Source organism: Nothoprocta perdicaria, unplaced genomic scaffold, assembly GCF_003342845.1.
Source record: "Nothoprocta perdicaria isolate Ctin4 unplaced genomic scaffold, notPer1 scaffold_97, whole genome shotgun sequence".
In the NCBI taxonomy this organism is placed as follows: Eukaryota; Metazoa; Chordata; class Aves; order Tinamiformes; family Tinamidae; genus Nothoprocta; species Nothoprocta perdicaria.
In genome coordinates, this window is record NW_020456276.1 from 2,125,019 (window position 1) to 2,148,616 (window position 23,598).

The following is a 23,598-nucleotide window of genomic DNA, read 5'->3' on the forward strand; positions in this document are numbered from 1 at the left end:
GGACGGGGCGCTGCAGGAAAGGACGGGGCGCTGCAGGAAAGGACGGGGTGCTGCAGGAAAGGCTGGGGCGCTGCAGGAAAGGCTGGGGCGCTGCAGGAAAGGACGGGGCGCTGCAGGAAAGGACGGGGTGCTGCAGGAAAGGACGGGGTGCTGCAGGAAAGGATGGGGCGCTGCAGGAAAGGCCGGGGTGCTGCAGGAAAGGCCGGGGCGCTGCAGGAAAGGACGGGACGCTGCAGGAAAGGACGGGGTGCTGCAGGAAAGGCTGGGGTGCCGCAGGAAAGGACGGGGTGCCGCAGGAAAGGCCGGGGTGCTGCAGGAAAGGACGGGGCGCCGCAGGAAAGGCTGGGGCGCTGCAGGAAAGGCTGGGGTGCTGCAGGAAAGGACGGGGCGCCGCAGGAAAGGCTGGGGCGCTGCAGGAAAGGCCGGGGTGCTGCAGGAAGGGCCGGGATGCTGCAGGAAAGGCCAGGGCGCTACGATGTGGCGCAGTTGCAGCATGCTTTGTGGGCAGCCAGTTGCAGAAGCTGCAGCAATTGCAGACTCTTGGGATTCTTCATAAGAAACCCAGTTCCTTCCCTCTGCTTGTTATTGAGCATCAAGTGCCTGATGAGAGAGGGATTTGGGGAAAAGACAACGCRGAGATATCTAATACAAAATGATTAGCCAGAATGTATTGTTAATAAGCTGCTTATTTGTATAATTGGAAACTCTTTGCAGCCTGGGCGTCTGTAGAGCCTCTCTGCAGCGCTCTGATGCAGTGAGGACACCGCCAGGAGTGGGTCCCCACGGGCAGGAGCCCCGCACGTCCCAGCGCCGCTGGCCTGAAGGGCAGAGAAGGGGAGCTGGAAGGAACCCACCGAGTGCCACTGCTCCTTGTGCAGCTTGGCGACAACAAGGGGGCTTGTCTGGAGAGCGGGTGGACGGACAGTGTCCTTGCAAGGACCAGGATGAAAGTGAGCAAAGAGAGCGCAGAGACAAGACAGGTGGGAGCCATCGCCTGCCTGGGCGTGCACAGATACTGCGCCACCCACATCTTGCCTTCCCTCATCTGCACTGCGGTTGAACTCAGGCCYGAGAAGCATCACGGCTTAGCTTGAGCCACATGGACGTTCATGTGCTTCTCCATCTRAAACTTTTTGCTATTTTCCGATGCCAAGGGCTAACTGATTTTAATGATTTTGCTAAGGTCAGTGTAAAGCTGTCTCACTGAGTCTCTCCCAGGAGTCTCCCACRGACTGCACCAGAAATGTGCAGGACAGAACGGTGAAGTGGGGCTTCTGCTGATGTAAAAAGGAGAAGCAACTCACTTCCCCCTGCACTCTATCTATATTGATACTATCATCTACTGTGAACTAGGCCAGCTCTACTGATAAGGACAATTAAATTACACAAGCACTGATTTGGCTGTAAAGAAGCAGGAAGGATTTCTGTGCTGAGCCAAGGGGTAGGCACTAAGACACTAAGCTCTGTCACTTCCTCCTGCAGTGCCAGTGTGAGGCAGGGGGATACAGAGAGCAGACACTACTTCTGCATCCTGCCTTCGACACAGCCCCTTCTCTGAGCCCCCGGACACCCATGGAGCTGCGATTCCTCCTGCTTCTGCTCTGCTGTTACTCAGGTAAGAGAAAGGGGGGCCAAGAAGCAAGGGGAGTCAGGTACAATAATTCTCCGGCATTTTTCTAAGGTTTTGCACAGGATGATATTCCAGCACTGGGAGAGGAATTTTCTGAATGTTTTTACTAGGAGGAGGAGGTCAGGGCAGGCACTGAAGAAGGCTTCATCTGACCCAACCTTTCCCTACCCCTTCTGGTTCCGGGGCTGTCTGGGGCTCACAGGAGTGAGCCCTTACCTGCTCCCAGCTCCTCTTACACTGCTTGGCTTTGGCATTTTCCAGGACTCCAAGCCCAGATGAGTGATCCTGAGGAGAACAGACTGGAAGGAGAGGCTCTCTCCTTCCAGTGCCATTACAAAGCACAACTTGACAGGCATAGCTCCAAAATCTTCTGCAAACTCATAAAAGGAAGATGCTAGCCACTGGTCCAGACCACTCAAGGACCAGCRGGCAGGTATATACACAAGGTAACCTCAGGAAAATTTAGGATAGAAGATAACACCACCGAGGGGGTTGTAACCCTCACCATTAAGGAGCTCAARGAGCAGGACTCAGGACAGTACATGTGCGTGCAGTCTTCTGATGTCGACACCCTGCTTCTCATGAAAAAGATCAAACTGAATGTTTTCAAAGGTAAGTACATTCCTTTGCATTTGAACTCAAGTCTTKTTGTATTAAGACATCATTCCTTCCTCCACTCCACCTTTCCTGCCTTTCTTGCTCTCAAACTGGTTCCCTCCAGGTGCCCTTTTCCCTAAACCTTTTAAACCTCTGTCTGTTTCCAAGAGTGAGTATGTCTGTACGAAAAAAATGTGCTTTTCTTTTTTGTAAATATCTGCTMTACTTTCTCCGTCTGCCTTTTTTTCCTTTCTCAGGGTTCCTTCTCCCAGGTTACAGATGAATCACAAAAATACTCACAATGATCACATCAAAGCTCCCCAGAGTAGAGTATCTTGCCTCCTAGTTCAGTATGTTGCCTCCAACAYTGGCCAAAGCAGCTAAGTAGTGAGGAGTATTTCTGTGATAACAGCAATGGCTGTTTTTTAACTCTGTAAGTCACCCACTGATTCTGCTAACACAGGAAAACTTCTGGTGAGCAATCATCATGCAGCAGGGAGCTCCACACCTTATGCATTCCTGGAGAATTTCCCCTTTTCCCTGTCTCTCTCAGCTGCTCTCTCCTCCTTAGAACAGAGTGTGAATTGCTGTTCCTGCTCTCCCTGCTATTCCTGACTTTATTGACTTCTTGWACATCACTCCTATGTCACTTCCAGAATAGAAAGCTACTTTAGTYATGCACTGCACATACGTGCTCCTGATCTTTGTCTTGGTTGTTCTCTTAGTTTTGACTCAGCTTATTAATTCAGACCAAAGAGTAWTAATACTTCTATTACAACAAGCTTTGCTTTGTTTCGGGACACCATTATATATTATCTTTTCTCAGAAGACAGCATATTTTGGATGTTTCTTTTTCACCCAGCACTCCAGTTGAATGTAACCCAGCCCAGCTAAAGTGCMTGTAAACTGGATTATAATATTGTGCCTATTCCAGTTATGGGAAACTGATGTAATAGGGCTTGTTAGTTGGATCTTACTGACCAGTTCTGACCTTTTCCAGAGACCCAAGGATACATAATTAAGGAGATGCAGACTTTCTCTGCTGTATGYCCATATAACTCAGGAGATTACAGGGCTGTACAGAAAGCCTGGTGCAAAAAGACAACTGGGAAAGACTGTGTTGTCTTGGTAAGTACAGAAAAGACAAACGGTCAGGATATCAGTAAAGCTCAGACAGGAAGATACAGCCCGAAGGATGACACCCAGAGGGGACTTCTCAGCATCACCATGGAGCAGCTCGTSGTACCAGACAGCAGGGAGTACTGGTGTGCCATTTACAATAACCTGCATCTCTTGCGAATAATGAAAATCAAGCTGCTTGTTTTCACAAGTGAGTATTTTTTTCATAGGAGAAACTAATTTCTCCCCCTTTCCTTTGCAGCAGAACTGCCTTCCCAGGCATGTTGTCCCACTGCTGTCTCCTCTCAGTACTCTGCACGGTCCCCACGCCACCTCAGCAGCTACACTTGGTGTCCAGACTGTTCTGCTTTGTCTCCTGTTGCTGACAAAGGCCAATCCCTCCTCTGCATGTGCTTTATTGGCAGGCGAAGCACCAAACACTCTTCCTCCTGCTTATGCAAATACTCCCTTTAACTCCTCAGAAACAATAAGCCCCAGCAAGGAGGAAGGGCTGCAGTGGAACAGGTGAGTTGTCCTCCAGTGTCCCCCAAAGGGCACACTCTGGGCTGGGCACACGGGCTAGAGGAGGGCACGTTTTGCCAGGGCTCATCCTCTCTTCCGCCAAGCAGAATCTCCGGATTCTTAGTGGGAACCAAGACTTCTGAAATCCGCGGACGCCAATATCATTTTCAGAGACCAGCTCCCATTCTCTGTCCTCTTCACTAGCACAAATGTGATGTAAATACACTTCTTTTACCAATTCCTTATGGGGATTTYTATACTTCAAAAGCAAGTTCCAGTATACAAAATCTATAGTTGGGAGAGCTGTAAATCTGTGATACGGCTAAACTGGCATCGGTCCAGYGATGCTTGGGACAGATTTATGTTCCATTTTGAATTCACTCAGAATCTCACCCTGAATACCAATTCCAGAAGGATTCTCCATGTGCACAAGGAAAAATCTCAYGTCCTTTGAGATCCTTACCCTTAYTGTGGACACCCTCCATCTCGCCAGGCCAATTCTGCTTCCCTTTTTTTATCCCATGTCTTTCACTCATTTCATCACTTGTTTGCTTGCTGGCTAGGTTGCAGATCATCCTTTGGTTGGCCATTGGAATCGTGACCAACAAGATCCTGGCGATGGTGATCCTAGCGCTCCTCATGAGAAGGAGGAACTCCAGGAAGGAGGTATCTGGACCACAGGAAGCAGCAAAGTCATGGTGCAAAAGAACAAATCCTATCAGGAGTGCGGTTCCCCCTTCCCCATGTCTCTGGGCTGCTGAGCCTGATGCGACGGTCTATGAGCAGGCCGGGTATTAGCTGCGCTCCCCCTGCTGCTCCACAGCAGCCCATCTCGTTGGAAGTTCCCTCCTGTTACTACTCAGAAATAAGGTTTTTCCCTAGGAGAAGATGTCCCTCCCACAGCCCAAATACTGCCTAGTGAAGGGCTCCCTTTCCCACRGCTCTGCTCCCAGTCTCTRTGACCAGGCAACTCGAGTCCTGCTCCAGGAGTGTCGATAATGCCATAAAGCACAGGAAGGAGTTTTCCTCCCTTCAGGAAACAGCTCCTTCCCGGCAYGCTGCAACRTCCTGAAAGGCTTCCCTGTCCTAMCTTTCAGGGCAGGAGATACGAGAACAGGAGGAAACTCTGAGAAGAGCTGCGGGACACCCTGTACCAAGAGCCTCCCTGGGCCCTGCCTCCAAGAGGTCGTGTTCACCGATCTGCAGCAGAAGCTGCTGCCCTCTGCCAGCCCTTGCGGCCTTCCCGCACGGAGACAGYGAAGCCGGYGCTGACGGAGTGGAGCACCCGCCTCCTCCTGCTTCCCTTTCCGCTCCTTTTCCTCGTGCTCTTTCCTCCTTTCCTTCTCCAGCCCTGCCRGCAGCCCCGCATCCTCACGCGCTCTCGGCAGAGGAGGCCCCGGGCCGCGYGGCCGCTGTGCGCGGCGCCTGCCATCCTCGGTGGCCGCCAGGAGGAAGCAGTGGCCGCCTGTGCCCGCGTGCAGCCCAGYCGCTCCACACGGCTCTGCGGCACTGCTGCCACCGCGCAAATAAAGCCTGCCGAAGCCCAGTGGTTCTGCTCTGGTTCCTGCAGCCGGAGGCTCTGGGAGGCTCCGTGACGGGCACAGCCCAAGGCACGAGGGCACTGGCCGCTGCTGTCACTGCACGCGGCACAGCCAGYACCAGGGCCCTGCAGCTGCACCCCGGCCTCCCTGGTCTCAGCAGCCCCAGGGCCCTTCGGGGGCTCCCAGAGAGCAGCTTGGCCGGGCCAAGGGGCCAGCGCCATCTCTTGTGGCTCAGGATAGGGGAGGGACAGCCCCGCTCCCGCTGGTATTGGGGGGCAGCGTGACGGTGCCACGGGGAGCAGCGCAGGCCCCTCCCGGGAGGCCGGGCTCAGCCACTTCCCCAAAAGCAGCGCAAACCAACCCAGCTCTCAATCTTGTTGCAAAACATGGTGAAGGATTTCCGCGCACAGGCAAGAGCTCGGCCATTTCCTCCAGTGGATGCAGGAGCAGAGGCGGCCCTGGCGGGCACCGTGGGCAGCCCCCGGATATGCCCCTTCCCTGGCCTTGAGCAAGGCCATGGAGCTCAGAGTCTTCCTCCTCCTCCTCCTCCTGCTGCCGCTCTGCTGCCCAGGTAAGAGAGGGGCTGGCGCTTCCCGGTGCAGCCTGGAGCAGCGGGAGCCGGGCAGGCTGTGGGAATGTCCTCCCGGGAGCGCTCTGAGCTGGGCAGTTCCCTGCAGGGATGCAGGGCAAGGCCGCAGCCCCAGTGCCCACAGCTCCACCCTCCGCTGCAGCCCGAGGGGGACACTGAGCGGCTGCCTCCGTGTGGCCTCCCTTGCCTTCCCTGCCRGCATYCCCYTGGAGCGGCCGTCYCCCTCCGCTGCTCCCAGCACCGGGGCTGCTGCACAGCCCGGTCGGGTCGGGACAGGGCTGTCCGGGGGCACCGCCTGCCTCTCCTGCCCGCCCTGCGGYGGTCACAGGGCTGTGCCCTGGCGCTGGCTGTGAGACGGGGGACATGAACGTCACCCGCTTCCTAGCACCGACTTGTTCAGTGGTCATGCCACTGCCTGTGTGGCTCTGCACAGGAGGCTCTGGGGGCCTCCAGCACCCACAAGTCGCTGGGTCCCTCGGGACGCTGCCACGCGCCTGGCAGTGAGGCCAGAACCACAAGGCCGGCTCTGCTCTCCGCAGGTGTCCAAGCCCAAGCAGATGGTGCCAGGGAGAGCCGCCCAGAGGGCAGCACTCTCCTCCTCCAGTGTCCGTACGGAAAAGAGGAYGGCTACCCTTCACACAAAGCCTGGTGCCGAGTGGCTAATAAGGAATGTGACATCWTAGTACAGACATATTACAGATATCCTGGTGTGTACACAAACCAGGACACGCGCGGCAGAGTTACCATACAGGACGACATCCAAAGTGGGACCGTTTTCATCACCATGAGAAACCTCCAGGTACAGGACTCGGGCACGTACTCCTGTGCTTACCATCAAAACACCAACACATACCTTCCACTGAAGACCATCTCACTGCACGTTTTCAAAGGTGAGCCCCTCAACAACCTCAGGTCTTGTCACCAGGAGCATCAGTCCCTACCTTGGGCCTCCACAAGGACATGGCGGCCRCGCTCGCACCCTCCYCGYTCCACTAGCCGGGTCCGGGCTCCCGCCCTGGACCCACCCCTTCCCTCCCTGGCGCGCGGCCCGGAGCGGAGCGACCCACAGAGACCTGGCCCGGGCGCCCCTCAGCCCGGGCAGGAACACCATGTGCCCACAGGCCTCTCACAGCGCTCACCTTTGCTGCTTCACAGAGGTCCGCGTGCAGGAGCTGGCCTCGCTCACTGTGCAGTGCCCCTACAGCACCCAAGAGTCCAGCGCGACAAAAGCCTGGTGCCGGCAGGAAGGTGCCACCTCCTGCAACATCCTGGTCAGCATAAATAGCTCTTCAACACAGCGTTACAGCAAAGCCCTGCAACACAGCAAAGCCCTGCAACACAGAACCACAATCAGGGACAACACGTGGCAAAATACCGTGACCATCACCATGGGGAAGCTGCAGGAACAGGACTCTGGTGTGTACTGGTGTGTGCTCGACACAGCCGCCCATCGCACGCAAACAGTGGAAGTCAGACTCACCGTGTCCAAGAGTGAGTACCTGTCTGTAAGACAGTGCGGCTGCCCGCAGCTTTCAGCCCCACTTTCCTGCCTCTCCTTCCCTCCCACCCTGCCCCGGATCACGGGGAGCCCCAACCTGCCGCCCGGGCAGATTTGCAGCCAGGGAGGGCTCAGCGCTCCAAGGCCACCGGGCCGCTCTGGGGAGCTCACCAAGCACAATCCTGTTTGCAGGCACGCGGCAGTTCACAGCCACGGAGTCCGACACGCTCGCTGTGCAGTGTCCGTACAGCTCCTACGAACACAGGTCAGTGCCCAAAGCCTGGTGCAAAGTGGCAGCGGGGCAGCAGTGCGTGGTGCTGGCCCGCACRGAYGAGCAGCGCCCAGGGCCCCGCGGGACGGCTTYGCCAGGCACAGCCACCATTCGGGATGACCTCTGGAGAAACACTGTCACCGTCACCCTGAAACAACTCCGCGCACAGGACTCCGGCGTGTACTGGTGTGTGCTCTACGAACCCCCCCAGCTCTTCCGCATACTGGAGGTTACACTCAATATTCCCAAGGGTACGTATTAGTCTGTAGGGAGCCACAGCCACCGCATACGCAGTCTCCATTGGGCACAGCAGTCTTGGAAGCAATTTTTCTCACTACATCTTTATGCTTTTTGCTTATTTTTCACCAACCTCCATCTGTTTATGCATAATGTTGTTTAAGACTTCATTGCTCCCTGGAGATCTGTGCCACAGATGCCATCGTCCAGCACCTGTATCACAACCCCGGCCATGCAGAGGGGTGGGAACACAAAGCAGAGCTCTTGGCGAGCCCCTTTCCTCCACACAGCCTGAGCTTTCTGTCGCTTTCCCTGCTCCCAGCAAGTCTGCGTGATCCTGGTTATAGGCTGGGCAGCTCCGCTGGGTGCTGTGTCACAGCATGAGTGACACACGTGGCATGAGTGGATTTATATAGGTGGAAGCAACAGCAGGAATCTTTCGCTGCTAAATGCAAAGTAGCCCCCAAATGGTTATTATTGTCTTCATGTTAGTGATTGTAACTTCATTTCGTCAGTTACTGGAAACACATGTGACACAAGTCCTTGCCCCAGCGACGCCAGCTTCACGACCCCTGCACCGCCAGAACGGTAAGGCCCAGAGAACACACATCAGAGCTATTCCTGTGTCCTCCATGATCTGCCCGGGATAGGCAATCTCTGGGCACTCCAGAGACTCTTGCTTAAAGAGAAATTAGGTTTCACAGGCATCCTTACATGGTATTAACAGTGAAACAATCTTCAGTGAAAACTTCATCCTTCTGTTTACCAGGGCATTAAATATAAGGGATTTTCTTTCTCTTTGGTCATGTGCTGTCATGCATAGGACAGCAACATCTACGAGTATAATCACACACTGGCTCTCCATGTGCCAAGTGCAGAAAACCATAGAAGGAAAGCAGCCCTTCTCCAAAGGGCTTGGAATTGTGCTCTAGAGCAAATCCCTGTTCAAGGTTGAAAAACCCAGGAAGCAGTTTAGCTCAAAAGGCACAGTTAGGTATCAACAACGCGGACAGCACAGCTGCATAAGAGCCAAGCTCTCCTCMCAAGCGCACAGATGTTATTCCTGCCCATTGCTGGTCACCTTTTGGCAACAGGCCGTGCAGCCCTATGCTGTGTTGCCTGCTGACACTTGAACCTCCTTTGCTCCTCCTGCTTCAGATTCACCGTAAGTACCTTCATCCTCCTCTATGTGGTCCTGGGCATCCTGCTTGTGCTGGCACTTACCAGCGTGGGAACACTGTACGTCAAGAAGCGCAGGCAGCGGAGACGAGGTACGTGCAGACCCGTGCTGCATCCCACGTTCGAGTCAGTACTAAACAGGGTTGTTTCTGGCCATACATTTTCCACTTCAACTGAACTTATCAACAGCTCAAAAAGCCTGGAAAATGAAAGGCAGGTGCAGGCGGGGAAGCCTCAAGGCAGCCTTCTGCTGTGGTCTCCTCTTACAATACATCAACGTCCTGCTCCTCTTCCTCCAGACTCTACCAAGACACTTCCTAAATCCATTCGGGTCAGACATCCCAGGGGAGAGTAATCCAGGGTCAGTATCCCAGGGTTCTGTGACAGGCCCAGGGTCTCACCGGCACCCAGAGCCCTCCTGACACATCCCTCGCTGGGACACCCCACAGCCTTGCCCTGAGCTCCTGTACACAGTAAGGGCCCAGGCATTCCCTGCACTTCTCTACCTCTAAAACTTTGATTTTGGTTCATTCCCAAGGTAACAGACGAGCAGAAGACATMTATGACAAACCAGAGGACACAGAACAGGTAAGAAAAACAACAGACTTCCCACTTGGCTCCTGAATGGCCTACCAATAGCCTGGGAGGAGCTAGCCGAGCCACGTGATAAGAAAGTTCTTGTTCATTTTCAGTTTGGGGCAGGAGGGGAGGTGATATTTAACACCTTWCCAGAAAGAGGCAAGTTCTTAGGTGAGCAGAGGGGTAATGTCAGGAAAGCCCAGAGGGAAAACAGTCGAGTGGAGCAGATTCTGTCAGGCTCTGAGAAAAGACTCAACTCCTTAGGCTAGAAGCAGAGGCTGGAAGCTGAAGCTGTAATAGGAAACAAGGCATGGAGGAAAGGGGCTGCTCTCCTTCCACCTCTGCCATGACAAAAGCTGATTTTCTACATGACTCTCTTTCTTTCCCTCTGCAAGAATCCTGTTTTTTTTATTATTATTTTTTTTTTTAAAACTGCTATGGCTTGGCACTGGATTGTGCTAAGTTTTCCTTTTCTTTTGCTTTTTTTTCCCCCTCAGTTTCAGAGCCCTGAACAAATGGAAAGTCCCAGGAAAGACAGCGAAGACCTAAAATACATCAGCCTGGCCTTTACAGGGCAGCTCGGCCCCGAGGAACCACTCTATGCTAACATGAGACTAGAGCAGGCTCCCAGGAATTCCAAGGCGGAAACTGTGGAATACGCCAACATTGCGCTCAAGCAGCTACCCATGAATGACAAAGAATGAAGCACAGGAGCCAAACAATCCAGAAATGGGAGGAAAGAAATGGAACACAGAGAGGGAATGGGGCACAGCAGGTGTCTGCAAGGACACAGGAAAAAGAGCTAAGGATTTGCTGCCATGCATACAGTGCCCACKCATTTTAAGACCTCCCAGCTACAGGAGGGCAGCAGCAAATTCTGAGAGCTGTGCAGATTCTCTCCAGTCAGAGAGAGGTGCTGGGTAGCCCCCCGGGATCTGCTGCACATCAATTTTCTTGGAGTCTATTCAAATACAGATTGCTTTGGAGATGCAAGTACGGAGGAGCAATTTTTTTCAAAGGGGCCGGCGGCGGATACTGCAGCTGTGTTCACTGGCACCAGCTCCATCCTGCTCCTTTGGACTCAGCAACTCTGACCAGGAGAAGCCCTCCTCGGTGCTGCTGTTTGAACCCCGGATRCTGATGGGACTGGGTTCCTTTGCCACATAACGAGGGACGGGTTTTAGTGCTGGAATTAGAGCAATCAGCAGAACCAGAACCTGCCTAAGGGGAAAAGCTAGAGGACATATGGCAGTAAGCTGGAACGCTGCACTGCAAACTGGAGAAACTGAGAAGGACCCTGCTGAATGAACCAGAGAACTAGGTCTTCTAGCTACCAAACAACTGCATGTGTGTGCAAACTCCTGCATATCCTAAATTTATCGGTCTCTGTAGGTAAGAGCAATGGCAAGAGTCTTTCAAATAAATGTAAATGTTTAGCTTTGGAGCAAGAAATGGAGCGTGCAACTGGAAGTTCAACACTGCCCCTTCCACAACTCCATTATTTACAAATTTGAGGGATCAGTTTGCACTCCGGCTGGTTTGTCCACAGCCAGTACGTATTTATGCAGTCTTTATGGCTCGTACGCTGGAAACAGAATGAAGCAGTGCAGGAAATCTGTAGTCACAGTCATGGCTTCCTATGTGTAGCATGTGCAGACTGCTCCAGCCTTCCCCCTCCTCCTCCAAGGGCCTTACCCCATTCCACAGTTCCTGGCTGGCCTCCTCATCCCACCTCCCCTCTTCCTTCTGAATGCACAAACTAGCTGCTTAAACCAAAGCAATGCATAATAAAGACAAGGTAGGGAGAAAAAAAGAGGCAGCAATAACATGCAGTACTACCCTGTCTCAAAAGTCACGGGGACATTTTGAACCGGACTTCTGATTTTGCCTTATAAGCCTAAGACAGATATGAGGAAGGACTGTCCAGACAGACCTTCCTCAGTGCAAGGGCCTGGCAGGAGGAAAGAGCAGGGAAGTTGCAGGAAACRTGACAAAAAGCAGAAGAAGAGATGTGAACAAAAGAGGGCTGGTTTCAACACGAGGTGGTAACACAGAAGGGAAGCAGCACTTAAGAGTGGATGGAGATGTCCAAAGCAGTCAGACATACAGTTTATTTGTATATAGAGGCAAGTGGTCTCCAAGGGGCTTGCCACAGGAAGAGAAAACAGGCAGGAATGTCATCAGATCTCTGCCATCAGGGGTAATCTTGCCACAAACTCTCAAACCCCTTCATACAAYGCTCCAAACTTCATGTCCACAGGGTTGGGAGGCACCTGTGCAGGAATGCCCTCTCCAGCCAGTTCCAACGTASTGCTCTCTTCCTCAGCACCATGTGCTATAATTTTAGCAGCTCTTCCTGGCCTGTCCACCAGTGCAGCTGCAGAAATCCTGCATTCCCAATTCAGCACTATTCTTTTTTTTTTTTTGCTCTTTTTAGTGGCTTCTTGCTCAGTCACAGGACACCAGAACTCATGCAGGTCTTAATGGGAGAGCCCCAACTCCCTAGGGAGTTGAGCAGTGCCTGAGTACTGCGGTCCCAGCTCTGCTGGAAACACTCCACATAGTGCATCTGCTGTCTGTATCTACTACTCACCTGGTGACTGATGTGAAATGAGGTTGCTAGAACTCAGGCCACACACCCTAAAACACAAAAAACCTGACGCTTTGTCCTCCCCAAGCTCTGCAGACTCTGTAGACAAGCAGCAAATCGAAAGGCCTGAGCTACCCTTTCCACACAGGCCAGTCAAATCCAGCTTCGCTATAGACCTATCCTGCTATGGCTGCGACAGGGAGGACAATTTATTCTTTGAGGTTTTCAGAACTGACACTTCTAACTTGGAAATAAAGAAGGAAAATGAAAACYGTTACAGAAAGATAATCCTAACTTTTGGCCATTCATGCAATTAGTGGGTCAAAAATGCTACTAATCATCAAGAAACATGAGGTATGAGACAGCAGAGAATAAACGTTGCATACGCAGCTGTTTCTACATCTCCTTTCCACTGCAGATGACTTCCAAGGCTGTGTCCCTGCCTCACTTCACTCTCTCGATGCCAAGTCACCTGAGGCCACCCCTTCCCTTTCACCGTTGCAGAATTCCCCTGTGCACAGCTCGTGTGTAGTCTCCTCTGAAGAACAGGCACCTGGGGAGCTCGGAGGGCCTCCCAGGGCCGCGGCTTCAGGCCATCACATGACGCCCAGGCTGTCTAGAACAAACCCTGGCTGCAAGTGGCCAGTGCTGATGCCTCCATTTTTAGCCTGCAAGAGAAATGGCTGTTCCTGGCAAATTGCTCAATGCGTGGGACAGAAACAAATGCCAAGTTCCTGTGCTCATCCCTTCCTGCTGAGCAACGAGGAGGGAAAAAACGAGCTGCCCTTGGGCTCTCCTTTTTGCTTTTGTTCAGCCTCTACTCTGGTGCCCTGCTCTGCTGCAGAGACATGGGAAAGCTYGCAGACCTCCTCTTCTTGGTTTTCTTGTCAGGTAAGAAAGCGTAGGCGGTTTGAGTCGCAGTTAAGGGGCAGGGTTCAGGCTTGCTGCAAGACTTAGCATCTGCCTGCACCTAGTATGAAATACCGAGAGGGCTATGGGAAAAGACTGCACAAGCCTTGAGACACAGCAGCTTGTTCCAGATGCCAGGGCAGCTTCACTGCAGCATGGAGGCCTTCAGGAGAGGAAAGAGAAAGCTCTGCTGCCTGTCCGTGCCCCGCGGGACCCAGCACAACGSTAACAGAGGGAGACGAGCTCTGCAGTGTGCTCTGTGCTCACATGCTTCCATGCTGATGGAAGTCTTATGTACTTCCTCAGAAAGTGAAATTGCAAAATCCTATTTGTTTGGCCTTTGGAGGGGTTCGGACATGAACTGCAGCAGTTAAGGTTCGCACAGAGCCAAGGAAAGTTCAGCGGGGTAGGGACAGCTCCCCTGAAATCCTGGGGACAATGAAATGAACCCTTTGAACTGGGGAGGACATCTCTAGAGAGCATCACTCTCCCAGACTCCGACTCAGCTCCAGAGCAATCTTTGTCTGGAATGAGAAACAAGGCACAGGATCCAGCTGGAAATGCCAGTTGAGAGCATTTTCCAGCCACACTGTAGAGATCCCAGATACAGCTGTGCAGGGAAAGATACGAGACTCAGGCTTGTGAAGCACAGAAACCTGTTTCAATTATGACCAAAATATCTGAATGAGTATAGAAAAAAATCCATGTCCATTATTCTTTTTCTCTTTTTTTCAGTAGTGAAGAACATGTCAGGAAAAACAGAAACAATAAATGGCCCATCAGCAAATTTGCTCAGCAAGTTAATGACACAGTTTTCCATGAGGACATCAACAAATCTTTAAATGGCATAATTCAGACCARTAGATTTTTGTAATGCTGTTCCTGGTTAAAAAAAGAGAAATACCTGAGGTCATCCCATGTCAGGAACAAAGAAACCAGCAGAACTAGAGGTGGGGAGGGGACCGCAATAGCAGTGGAGGTTGCAGTGTTGAGCTGGATTACACAAGACAAGGCTGGGCCTGCAGGGCTTGAACTAGAGAGCGAAGCAGGATTAAGACCTGCAGCTGTTGGATGCTTGGAGAGCAAGATAGAKTTTTTATACCTTTCTCCTTGGTATAAAAACCCTTCGTTGTTGTTGCTGTTTACAATTCACTCTGAATGGTTAAAATTATTTTAAGGAATGTTATTCCTTAGCACAAAGCACCATCACAAAGTCAACAACCTGTTCTTCTACTTGCACTTCTACTTGCATGTAGGTTTTTGGCACTACCTATGGTTTCATAGAAGCTACCAGCCTCTAATTTTAACAGATTTCCACAACCACTACGTGGCATTTCTGCCTTCAAGTATTAATAGAYGATCTCTTCTCCATTTGCCTACCACAAAGAGGAATGGAAATCAGAAAGAAGGAACTAAGGCAAGAAAACCAAGCAGCTGAACACAAGCTGTCAACAGGTCTAAAATTAGTAGGATATGAAAAGATAGTGTGAAAAAAATGCAAAGAACCAAAATTTGCTGCRTTTCATAAAACCTGAAAATTTTATGAAAATATTAATGAAGATGATACTTCCTCCCTCCTCAGGTTCTTCACAAAAGAACAGCTGCCTTGCAAGAGCCTAGCAACATCCCTCTCACAGGGAGCAGTAGAAAATATTTCAAGAAAGTCTGAATGAAGACTCTGAACCTGAGCACATTCATCTTTCACAAGGGAGCGAATAAAGGTTCTACAGTAGATAGTGACCATCACTAGAGTTATGAAAGAGGAAAATGTTATTTCTTTAACTTAGTGATAAGGGATAGGGGTGAGAGAGACTTAGCTCACAGCTTCCTCCTCCTCTCCTAGCTYCCTGTACTGCAGAGAACATCACTGTGGTTTATGGAATGGAAGGTGGGACCATTTCCATCAACTGCACCTACAATCCCTGGCAGCAGCGGTGGAGAGAAAAGAGCTGGTGCAAGCAGGTGGACSAGATCAAGTGCCAGCACGTGGTGAGTGCCCGCCGCTTCTGGCTTCAGTTCCTGAAGAAYAGGAACGGCACCACGTCCATCAGCGACAACATCCATGAAGGGGTCCTGACAGTGACCATGAAGAGACTCAAGAAGCAGGATGCCGGGCTCTACCGCTGCAGAACCGAGTACTTGGGAGAAACGAAAACCTTGCACAAGGTGCAAGTGGAAGTGCTGACAGGTAGGCATTGGGCCTCTGAGTTTCATGAGTTCACGAGTTATTACTTAAATTGCAGGCATGTCTGCAGATGCCAGTGCCTCACTCTGGCAAAAATCTAGTCTAGACTGGCCTGTCTTTATGGAGGTAACTGTGCTGCGTTTGCCTCTTTCTAGTTCCTGATTTACAGCAACGCGGCCTTGCTGCTGCAGGACACCCCCACCCCATGCAGGTCTCCCCTCACATAAGCATCCAGGTTAATCTCTGACTCAGCCCAGTGGTTATCTACGCCTAGCTGGGATCCTGCTAGTGGCAGCACCAACGCAATCGCCTTTAAGCATCTGCAGACTAAACTTCTCTGTTTYCTAGCATCAGATATAGCGCAGACCGAAATGCCAGAGGAGCCTAATGCCGTGCAAAGCATTTCCAGGTAAGTCATAAAAAAGCCTTTCTGAAGCTATGATCTTTAACCTTCCTAGGGCTAAAATAGACTAGCATTGGATTTGTTGAGAGGAATATCATCATGTCATGTTCTCTGCTTCTTCCTAAACCATGAAAATTTTCAGAGCTGCTGTGTGGTTTCTACGTAGCAGCTGTTTCCTAATCCAGAAAAAGCAGCATTTTTATGCCAGACAAAACAATCCTGCAGATCATAATTAATCCATATGTGAGATTTCACAGTTGAAATCTTTAATAGKTGTTCCAACCTTCTGGAATGTTGTGCGCAGGCAGGGACTGCCTACTGCAAGGGATCATCTTCGCACTGTTTATTGCCAAAATATAGAAGTCAAGGTTGAACCATCCCCTTCCCATTTAAGCCTTACTGAGGTTTCTGTGCTTTCCTACAGCATCACTCCTGAAGCTGACTCCACTATCTTGTGCATTGTCACCGGATTCCTGGTTACCAAGTTCCTGGTGGCTGTGCTGACGTTCACCATTGCCAGCAGAAGGAAAAACAAAGACACGGAGACAGAGGAGAAGAACCAAAGTCTCCATGAACAGCAGCTCYTCCCGCTCCCTGGCAGCCTGGTGGAACACGCACGGGATGGAGTCAGTCCCTCTTGGGAAAACACTGCTTAGAGCTCATCTGAAGACACCAGGGAATTGTATGACAACAGGTGTCAAACATTCCCAGGCAAAGAAAGTTTTGCCATAAGGACTGCCGACTAAATGCAGGCAGCAGRACCTCCAGGGAGGGAATACCAGCATCTGCCACCTCCTCACATCCTCTCTGACCATTTTTCTTTTGTGACCTTCACAATAGCCCTGAAAAGAGGCTGCCAGCAACACTAGAACCTGCTGGAAAGGGCTGGGGATAAGAGGGTATACAGAGTATTTCAGACCCAGCACAGACTTGCCTGCATGCAAAAGTGCTTCCACAGGAACTGGAGAGGTGAGAGCTCTGCTCTGTTCTCCCCTAGCTCTGTGTCAGGCTGCAATTTTCCTCTTTCACTGAAGATTAGTGTTAAAGAGCTAACCGCTTTTGCTTTTTTTCAGCATGTCTTACCTATCTCCATAAAACTCTTGAATGTTGCCACCCAAAAGCATGAAATACAGCCAGTAGTGGACAGTTTGTATTAAAAAAAAATGACACTACTATTTGTCTAGAAATCAGTTTTGTAACCGAGATTGCTCTCTGTAAAGCTTGAAGCCACTGCCACAGGGAAGGCAATGCAGTTCTCTGTTACCATCTGTAGAGGGACCAGTAACAGCACTGTCCATCTGCCAACAAGCAGTTCCCGTCATCCCTAGGAACATCCCATAGGGTCTGAATTGAGACAGTAGAGTTCATGCCATCTCAGAGTCTTCAAGGTGATGAAAGGACTCGCCCTCAAAGATTACAGTGGATGGTGTGGATCTTTGCTGGAAAGTGACTATGGAAAGACACAACAAACTGTAGAACTTAACAGGGATGTGGAGTGTACACGCAATTCTGAGCCTGCTTCCTGATTTCTCAAATAATTTTGCAAAGAATGAACTGTCTTGCTTTATTTCTCTCTGCATTTTTCCTCTTGCTTAAGGGGATGTTACCAACATGTGACCATTGCTCACTGCTCTCAGAAGTGAAACTGCAATTCAGTCTGCAAGGAAGAGTTCTCATTACATCATGATGAATTTCAAACAACAAATATAAAGTCAACAAGCGTTCAACTAATCCCTCTTTTCTACTCCAAAACCAGAGCCTTTTACATGTCTTTTATCTACATTGTTWACAAAGCTAAATAAAATCAACTTTGATTATCCTGTTTAGTGTGACTTCATGATAAAGAGTTGGAGTACATTAGATCATAACAAATCATCCAGAGAAGAGATAACCTTTAGGACATGCTGGTCTGTTTGCAGCATACAGAAATGCCCTGAGTCCACCCCTCAACCTCTTGATGCATCCAACCAGTGCCACTTAGCTTGCCGGAAAGTGCAAAACGGCAGTAATGAAGAACACACACAACTGAAAGCTGCTCTTGCAATGTGTTAAGGTGGCACTACAGACAGAAAGTGCCTATTTCTTTTCCAGCAATACAGTCTGATTGCTAAATAAGGCTATCTAGACAGTGGTGCTGTTAAAGAAAAAAACAGCCAATGAAGATTAAGCAGGCTCCCCATCCAAAAAGTGTATTGAATTTGTGGTTTTCTCAGCAACTCCYAACTGGCCCCATCATTCTGGGGCAGCAGATGCCAGTAAGTAACAAAGCAAATTAGCTTCCTCTACGCTAGAGAATTGCCTAGTGATTAAGACGCTGCAGGATACATTTTTTCTCCATGACCTAAACTACCTGCTACTTCAGGATGGAAGGTTTTCCAGCAGCCTTGCTCTTCTTGCTGGCACTACCAGGTAAGGCTCAGAAACCCCATATTTCTCTAAGGGACAAGATACTCTCTGCCTGTCACACACATTGCACAAACTACGTATTTGCTTGCACACTTTTCACTCAGGCTAGCTAAGGCAAGACATGGAATAAGATTCCTCATTGCCCATGAGAGGGGGAAATGTTCAGTCTGAAAGTTGCCCATTAGGAATAACTTGATTGAAAAAAAAAAAAAAAAGAAGAAAAAAAAAGCAGTGAGTTGCACCAAGACTAAACACAGGTGTTTAGAAAAACTTGCAAAGTTACTCTTGTCAGAGGCTCAGGGTATGAGTGCTATTAGTGATGTAATGTAAGAAAAACTGGCATATTAAAATATTCTAGTATCACTTTTCTTCTATCTTTGGAAGGATCATGCATGTCAGGAGAGGATCTGCAAGTGTTTCTGCAAGCAGAAGGAGACTCCTTCAGAGCTAAATGCTCATATAACATACATGAGAGTTTACATAAGATGAAATTCTGGTGCAAGGAGCTGTCAGAAGAAGCTTGTCCAGTCTTAGCCTTCAGTTTCCCTCTGATAGAAAGGACGCACCGTAACCCTGCACTGCGTCGCTCAGTTGACCTGACAGACACTGGACGTGGATGGATTTCTGTGACCATGAGAGCACTCCGAAAAGACGACTCTGGCACATATCAGTGTGGGATGCGGGGTGATCTGCAGAAAATTCTACTGCAGAGAATAAAGATCATGGTTTCTGCTGAGGGTGAGCTGTGAGGTCAATGGTGCACCGGGTGGGTGAGGATCAAAGTAAATCAAGAATGGAAACAACATTCCTGGTTTAACAGCAAAATAGAGTGTATATAAAGATGCCACTGGAGGCTGTCAAGAGCATTGTTAAACTCTTTTATATAGCTCAGTATACATATCTATAGGTCTCTAGAAGCTGAAGTAGCTGGAATCTTATTTTTCCCACATGAAACCAAACAGAGCCAAAGCCAGAAAATCACTATTTTAGGAATTATTATCAGAAAACATGAATACAATTTTGCTGGATTGCATTCATTCACTAAAAGAATGAAAGTGGGACATCTGGTGGGTTGTAGATCACTGTTGGGATAGAAAATGTTACTAAAAAAAAAAAATCCTACCTCTAATGAGTCACTGCTTTCTTTTCTTTAGAACCTGTAAGGCTGTTTGCAAAAGAAGGGGGCAACCTATCCCTCCACTGCTCTTACTCTGTGATAGACAACATCAGGAAACTTCAACATTTAACTTGGTGCAAAATGGTATCCCGAATTACATGTCAACCTATTATCAGAGGTAACATTGATCAAAGTATTGTTAAAGAGGGAAAGACTGAGATGATGAATGACTTCTCATGGAAAATGATTAGAGTGTGGCTGAAAAAGCTCCAGTTTAATGACTCAGGAGAATATCATCTTGAGAGTCATTTCCAGGGGAGAAAAAAAACACTGAAGAGGATCATGCTGGAAGTTTTGGGTGAGTAAAGTCAGCAAATTCTTAGCACTTGACGAGAAAAATTACAGGTCAGTGTTAGATCTCTTCTGAGCCTTGAAATTTCCTGATATAAAAGAAAGGAAAATCTTTTCTTTAAATGCATTTTTGATACATACTCATGGCATAAACAAGCTGCAGACAATTCTCGAGGCGGGGGTGTCTAGCAAAGGTTCATCAACTAATGGAATTTTACATTTACATCAGCAGATGAAATGTATCCTAAGAAACCTAAATCTTTGTCTGAATTTCCTGAGACCATTTTTCTGAGAGTTCCTTTGTCATTGYTCTTTAATAAACTTATAAACTTTCATATTTAACACTTTGCTTCCTTCTCTACTTTTAGCCAGGGCAAGAAGCAGAAATACAGAAGATATTTAGGGAAAGTAATTCCTTGATTCTTCTGACATGAAGAACAAAACAAAGAAACAAAAAAACACAAGAAGTGTCTTTTCTCTAAAAGATTTCCTTTCTAACAGCATTCATACACCCAAATAAGCACCACAGTTTTCATATCCTTCTCTAAAATGGTATGATCTTTCATGGCAAAAAAGGCAATAAAGCTGGAGTACCCTAGAAGCCTCCACAGGAGGATTTTTTAGTATCACAGAAAGTCACCAGGGATGGAGGTATGTGACAAAATCACCTGGTCTTGTGTTCTTTTTATTTTTTTTCTTCCAAGGGGAATATTGGAATCTGGATACAGAGTTGGAGGCCATTTCATTTCCCACTGAGAAGCAGGAGACTGCCAAGCTCCCAGAGGACAGCAATGTGCATCACAGGTTTAAAAAAAACAAACAAACAAACAAAAAAACCCTCTGGCTATAGCATTCAGAATATACTGCAGGACTGGAGGGATACCATGACAGAAGGATGAAGCACAAGTTCCCACACAGGCTTCCCCTTCTCTCCTACAAAGTTTGGTCCTCCCTAAGCACCACAAAAAGCTGCAGAAGGTTCTCTTGGTTTCTGAAGCGCTAGCCGAGGCCTCAGGTGAAGATGCTCAGCTTGACTGTGCTCTTCCTCCCTGCCTGCTTACTAAGGGATCACTATATGGTCCATGCAACATCTCTGCACCTTGCACAAGCAACCTAACCAGAGACCAACCCCACCTAAACTGCATAGTGGGTCAGATGAAAGTCATTCTCAGGCCTGACTAAAGGAGACCCTAAATAATGATCCTGGTCAAAGAGAGCCCTTAAAAAGGGCTACTTCATCCTGATGGGGCATGCCTTTGAACTCTAGCAGCACTTCAGCTGAGTGCAGGAAGAAAATTCAAGCTCCTGAGTACTACCAGTCTTACCTTGTGCCATAGAAAATACAGTTGGGTGAGATTCACTGCTGACCTCAGTGAAATCGAATTTGGTAGGGATAGCAAGAGCAGTACTTGCAAGCTGCATTTTCATCCTGGAACCATAATCCATCTTCAAACACACCAAATCCCCTCCCAAATCAGCCTRGTCCCTCTGGTGCTGTAAAAAGTAATGTTGATATCATGCCCTTCCCTGCAGGAATCTCTATGCGCTCATGGCACTGAGTACCTTCCTGGCTACAACTGCTCTGATTGCTACTGTTATACTGCTCACCACCATTTACATCAGAAGAAAAAGGGCAGGTAAAGCTTCCTAATCCTTTTGCCTTTAGGGCTRGTTTCCCACCACCCTGAATGTAGGGAAGGTTTATTCATAGGTGTTATTGTCCATGAAGACAATGAGAATGAGCTGAAAGTGAAATGAAAGATGGAAGCAAGATATTTACTTTTAAAGTGAAAAGGTAAAGGTGTGGTTTTATACTCAAAAGAGATTCTGTCCTTTCTGCCAGGAAAAAGAATGGGCTTTGCCAGACAGGCTGCTTTCAGACGAGCAGTGCTGCAGGTAAGAGGACATAAGAATTTCCACATTTTTGTTTCATCTCTGCCATGCATAGTTAGCAGAAAGGAGAGAGAAAAGTACAGCCAGAAGGATTCCCAATGCCCATGCTCACTTCTGCCCTCAGTAGAGCAGCAATGTTCTGCAGTCTGAGTTTATAACTTCTTGTAATTCTTTTTTTTCCTTTCTTTTTTTCTTTCAGAAGGATAGAAGAAACCATTCAAGGAGAATGCCAGATGSGGACCTGAAAGACAATGCAGTATATGCTGTGATAGGACACCAACCTCAACTAAAGCCTGAAGATACTTATGTCAACATTCAACCTTCCCCAAAAGTCTTTTTCCACCTTCAAGAAGCAGGAAGCAACTCAGTAGAATATGCTACCGTTATCTTTAGAGCCACAACTTCTCAGTCTGGAACTGAAAAGAAATAAACAAGTCCACCCAAACAAAGCAGCACGAAGTCTTGGGTGTATTCATAAAATTTTCCTGAAAATTTCTCAAAAGCAATCCCTTTGTAAGCAACTGCTGAAGCTGGATACAAGTGGGGTACAAGGCAAAAGGCAAAGGACACAGCACACAGAGGAAGAGAATTTCCCTGGGTGAAAAAAATGCACTTTTCTAATAATACAGCATGACAATTTGATAAGCAAATCCACTATTACACTGTCGCATATTTGTTTTCTCTACATTGTCTATTTTAAAACAACAGGGAACTATAAACCCAAATACAGGAAACTGGTTTTCTCTGATAGCAACTGCCACAACATTCTATTTAGCAAAGGATGGCAAGATAGGGGAACACGATACACTTCCTTTCATACTTGCAACTTCTCTAACAATTCACACAAACACATGTTAATCACTCTCCCTGCTCAGAAAGCCCACGTCGGTCAAGTATTAAGGAATCTGCTTAACTGTAACCATGAGAGTTCTTTGACTTCAGAAATAGAATTCCTGCACTAGACATGTTTTAGTAAAAAAGTGTCTTGTTGAAAAACATTCATATATATTATTATATCAAATGTCCTAAATAAATGGGTGTAGAATTAAGGCCCAGCATAGAACCATTTTTATCAATAACTATATTATATATACATATATAATATAAATAATATAATTATAATTGTTGTATACAATAATTATAAATAATATAAATATAAAACATATTATATATTTATATAAATAGCTGTATTTCCGTGCCTTTGGAGCTTGCTGTTTATTAATATCACTTCCATGCTACAGAAAGGAGGGAGAAAGGGAAAGAAGGGAAGAACGGAGAGACTGAGGGAGAGAGATAATAAACAAACTTCTATTGCCTGGTCTCATGGGATTATCAACATCKTTGACATTTACCCTGGGCTGGTTGTCTTGCACAACATCCATCCTATCCATAGCTAATKGTCACCCTCTACTACAAATTCTCTGGAAACAGTGTGGAAATAACATTATAACAATAACTGAACAGATCAGTTTGGGGCTTTTTCCTTCTCCCTTAGTGCCAGCAACTACAGAATACTCATTTCCAGAAAACAAAGCTAAGTGAGTGAGGAGAAGATTCTGGCAACTGTGACTGGCTCATGATTAGCAGGTACAAGGACTTCTCTCCAAAGTAAGGGATTGCTTTAAATTGGCCTGTTCTGGTCTTCTTAGGGAACAGAGAAGAATATCAAATCAAGAATAAAGACCAACAAAAAAAAAAAAAAACCCAAAACTGTAAAATCAATATCTGAATGTCTTTGTAATCAGACAACCTATCATGATCAGAGGGCATTCTCTCCAAGCCTACCGTGCCTGCGTACTCCCTTGGGCCACTGCCCTTCATGCTGCTCTGCATTCAGGAATCTTCAGCTGTGCTGTCCGTRAGGATTTATTCTGCTCTATTTGCCAACAATTACATCCCCAGCGTTTCTGCATTTTGCCATCGCTGCAGAGCTGTGAGCAGTCCGACGACATAAAACCTTTGTTCGGACCGCAGGCTCTGGG

General features: G+C 48.4%; 3 protein-coding genes across 3 annotated transcripts; all 3 read left to right on the plus strand.

The window, feature by feature from the left end:
* The first annotated feature begins 944 nt into the window (after positions 1-944).
* TREM1 (triggering receptor expressed on myeloid cells 1) lies at positions 945-11,113 on the plus strand. Its single transcript, XM_026053088.1, has 12 exons — positions 945-1,066; positions 2,097-2,242; positions 3,291-3,557; positions 3,772-3,871; positions 4,432-4,534; positions 6,432-6,888; positions 7,154-7,489; positions 7,689-8,028; positions 8,497-8,592; positions 9,163-9,275; positions 9,722-9,771; positions 10,260-11,113. Exons 1-12 carry the CDS (start codon positions 945-947, stop codon positions 10,464-10,466), a joined length of 2,337 nt encoding a protein of 778 aa, XP_025908873.1. The 3' UTR covers positions 10,467-11,113.
* Positions 11,114-13,056: 1,943 nt separating this feature from the next.
* On the plus strand, positions 13,057-17,419 carry LOC112959136 (triggering receptor expressed on myeloid cells 2-like). The gene is made up of 4 exons (XM_026053089.1): positions 13,057-13,243; positions 15,105-15,449; positions 15,795-15,855; positions 16,274-17,419. The coding sequence occupies exons 1-4, from the start codon at positions 13,057-13,059 to the stop codon at positions 16,503-16,505; spliced, it is 825 nt and encodes a 274-aa protein (XP_025908874.1). The 3' UTR covers positions 16,506-17,419.
* A 766-nt stretch (positions 17,420-18,185) lies between these two features.
* On the plus strand, positions 18,186-22,046 carry LOC112959137. The gene is given in 7 exon segments (XM_026053090.1): positions 18,186-18,258; positions 18,640-18,993; positions 19,410-19,730; positions 20,428-20,527; positions 21,257-21,360; positions 21,567-21,619; positions 21,816-22,046. Coding segments are annotated over 7 exon segments (1,236 nt in total).
* Positions 22,047-23,598: the final 1,552 nt, after the last annotated feature.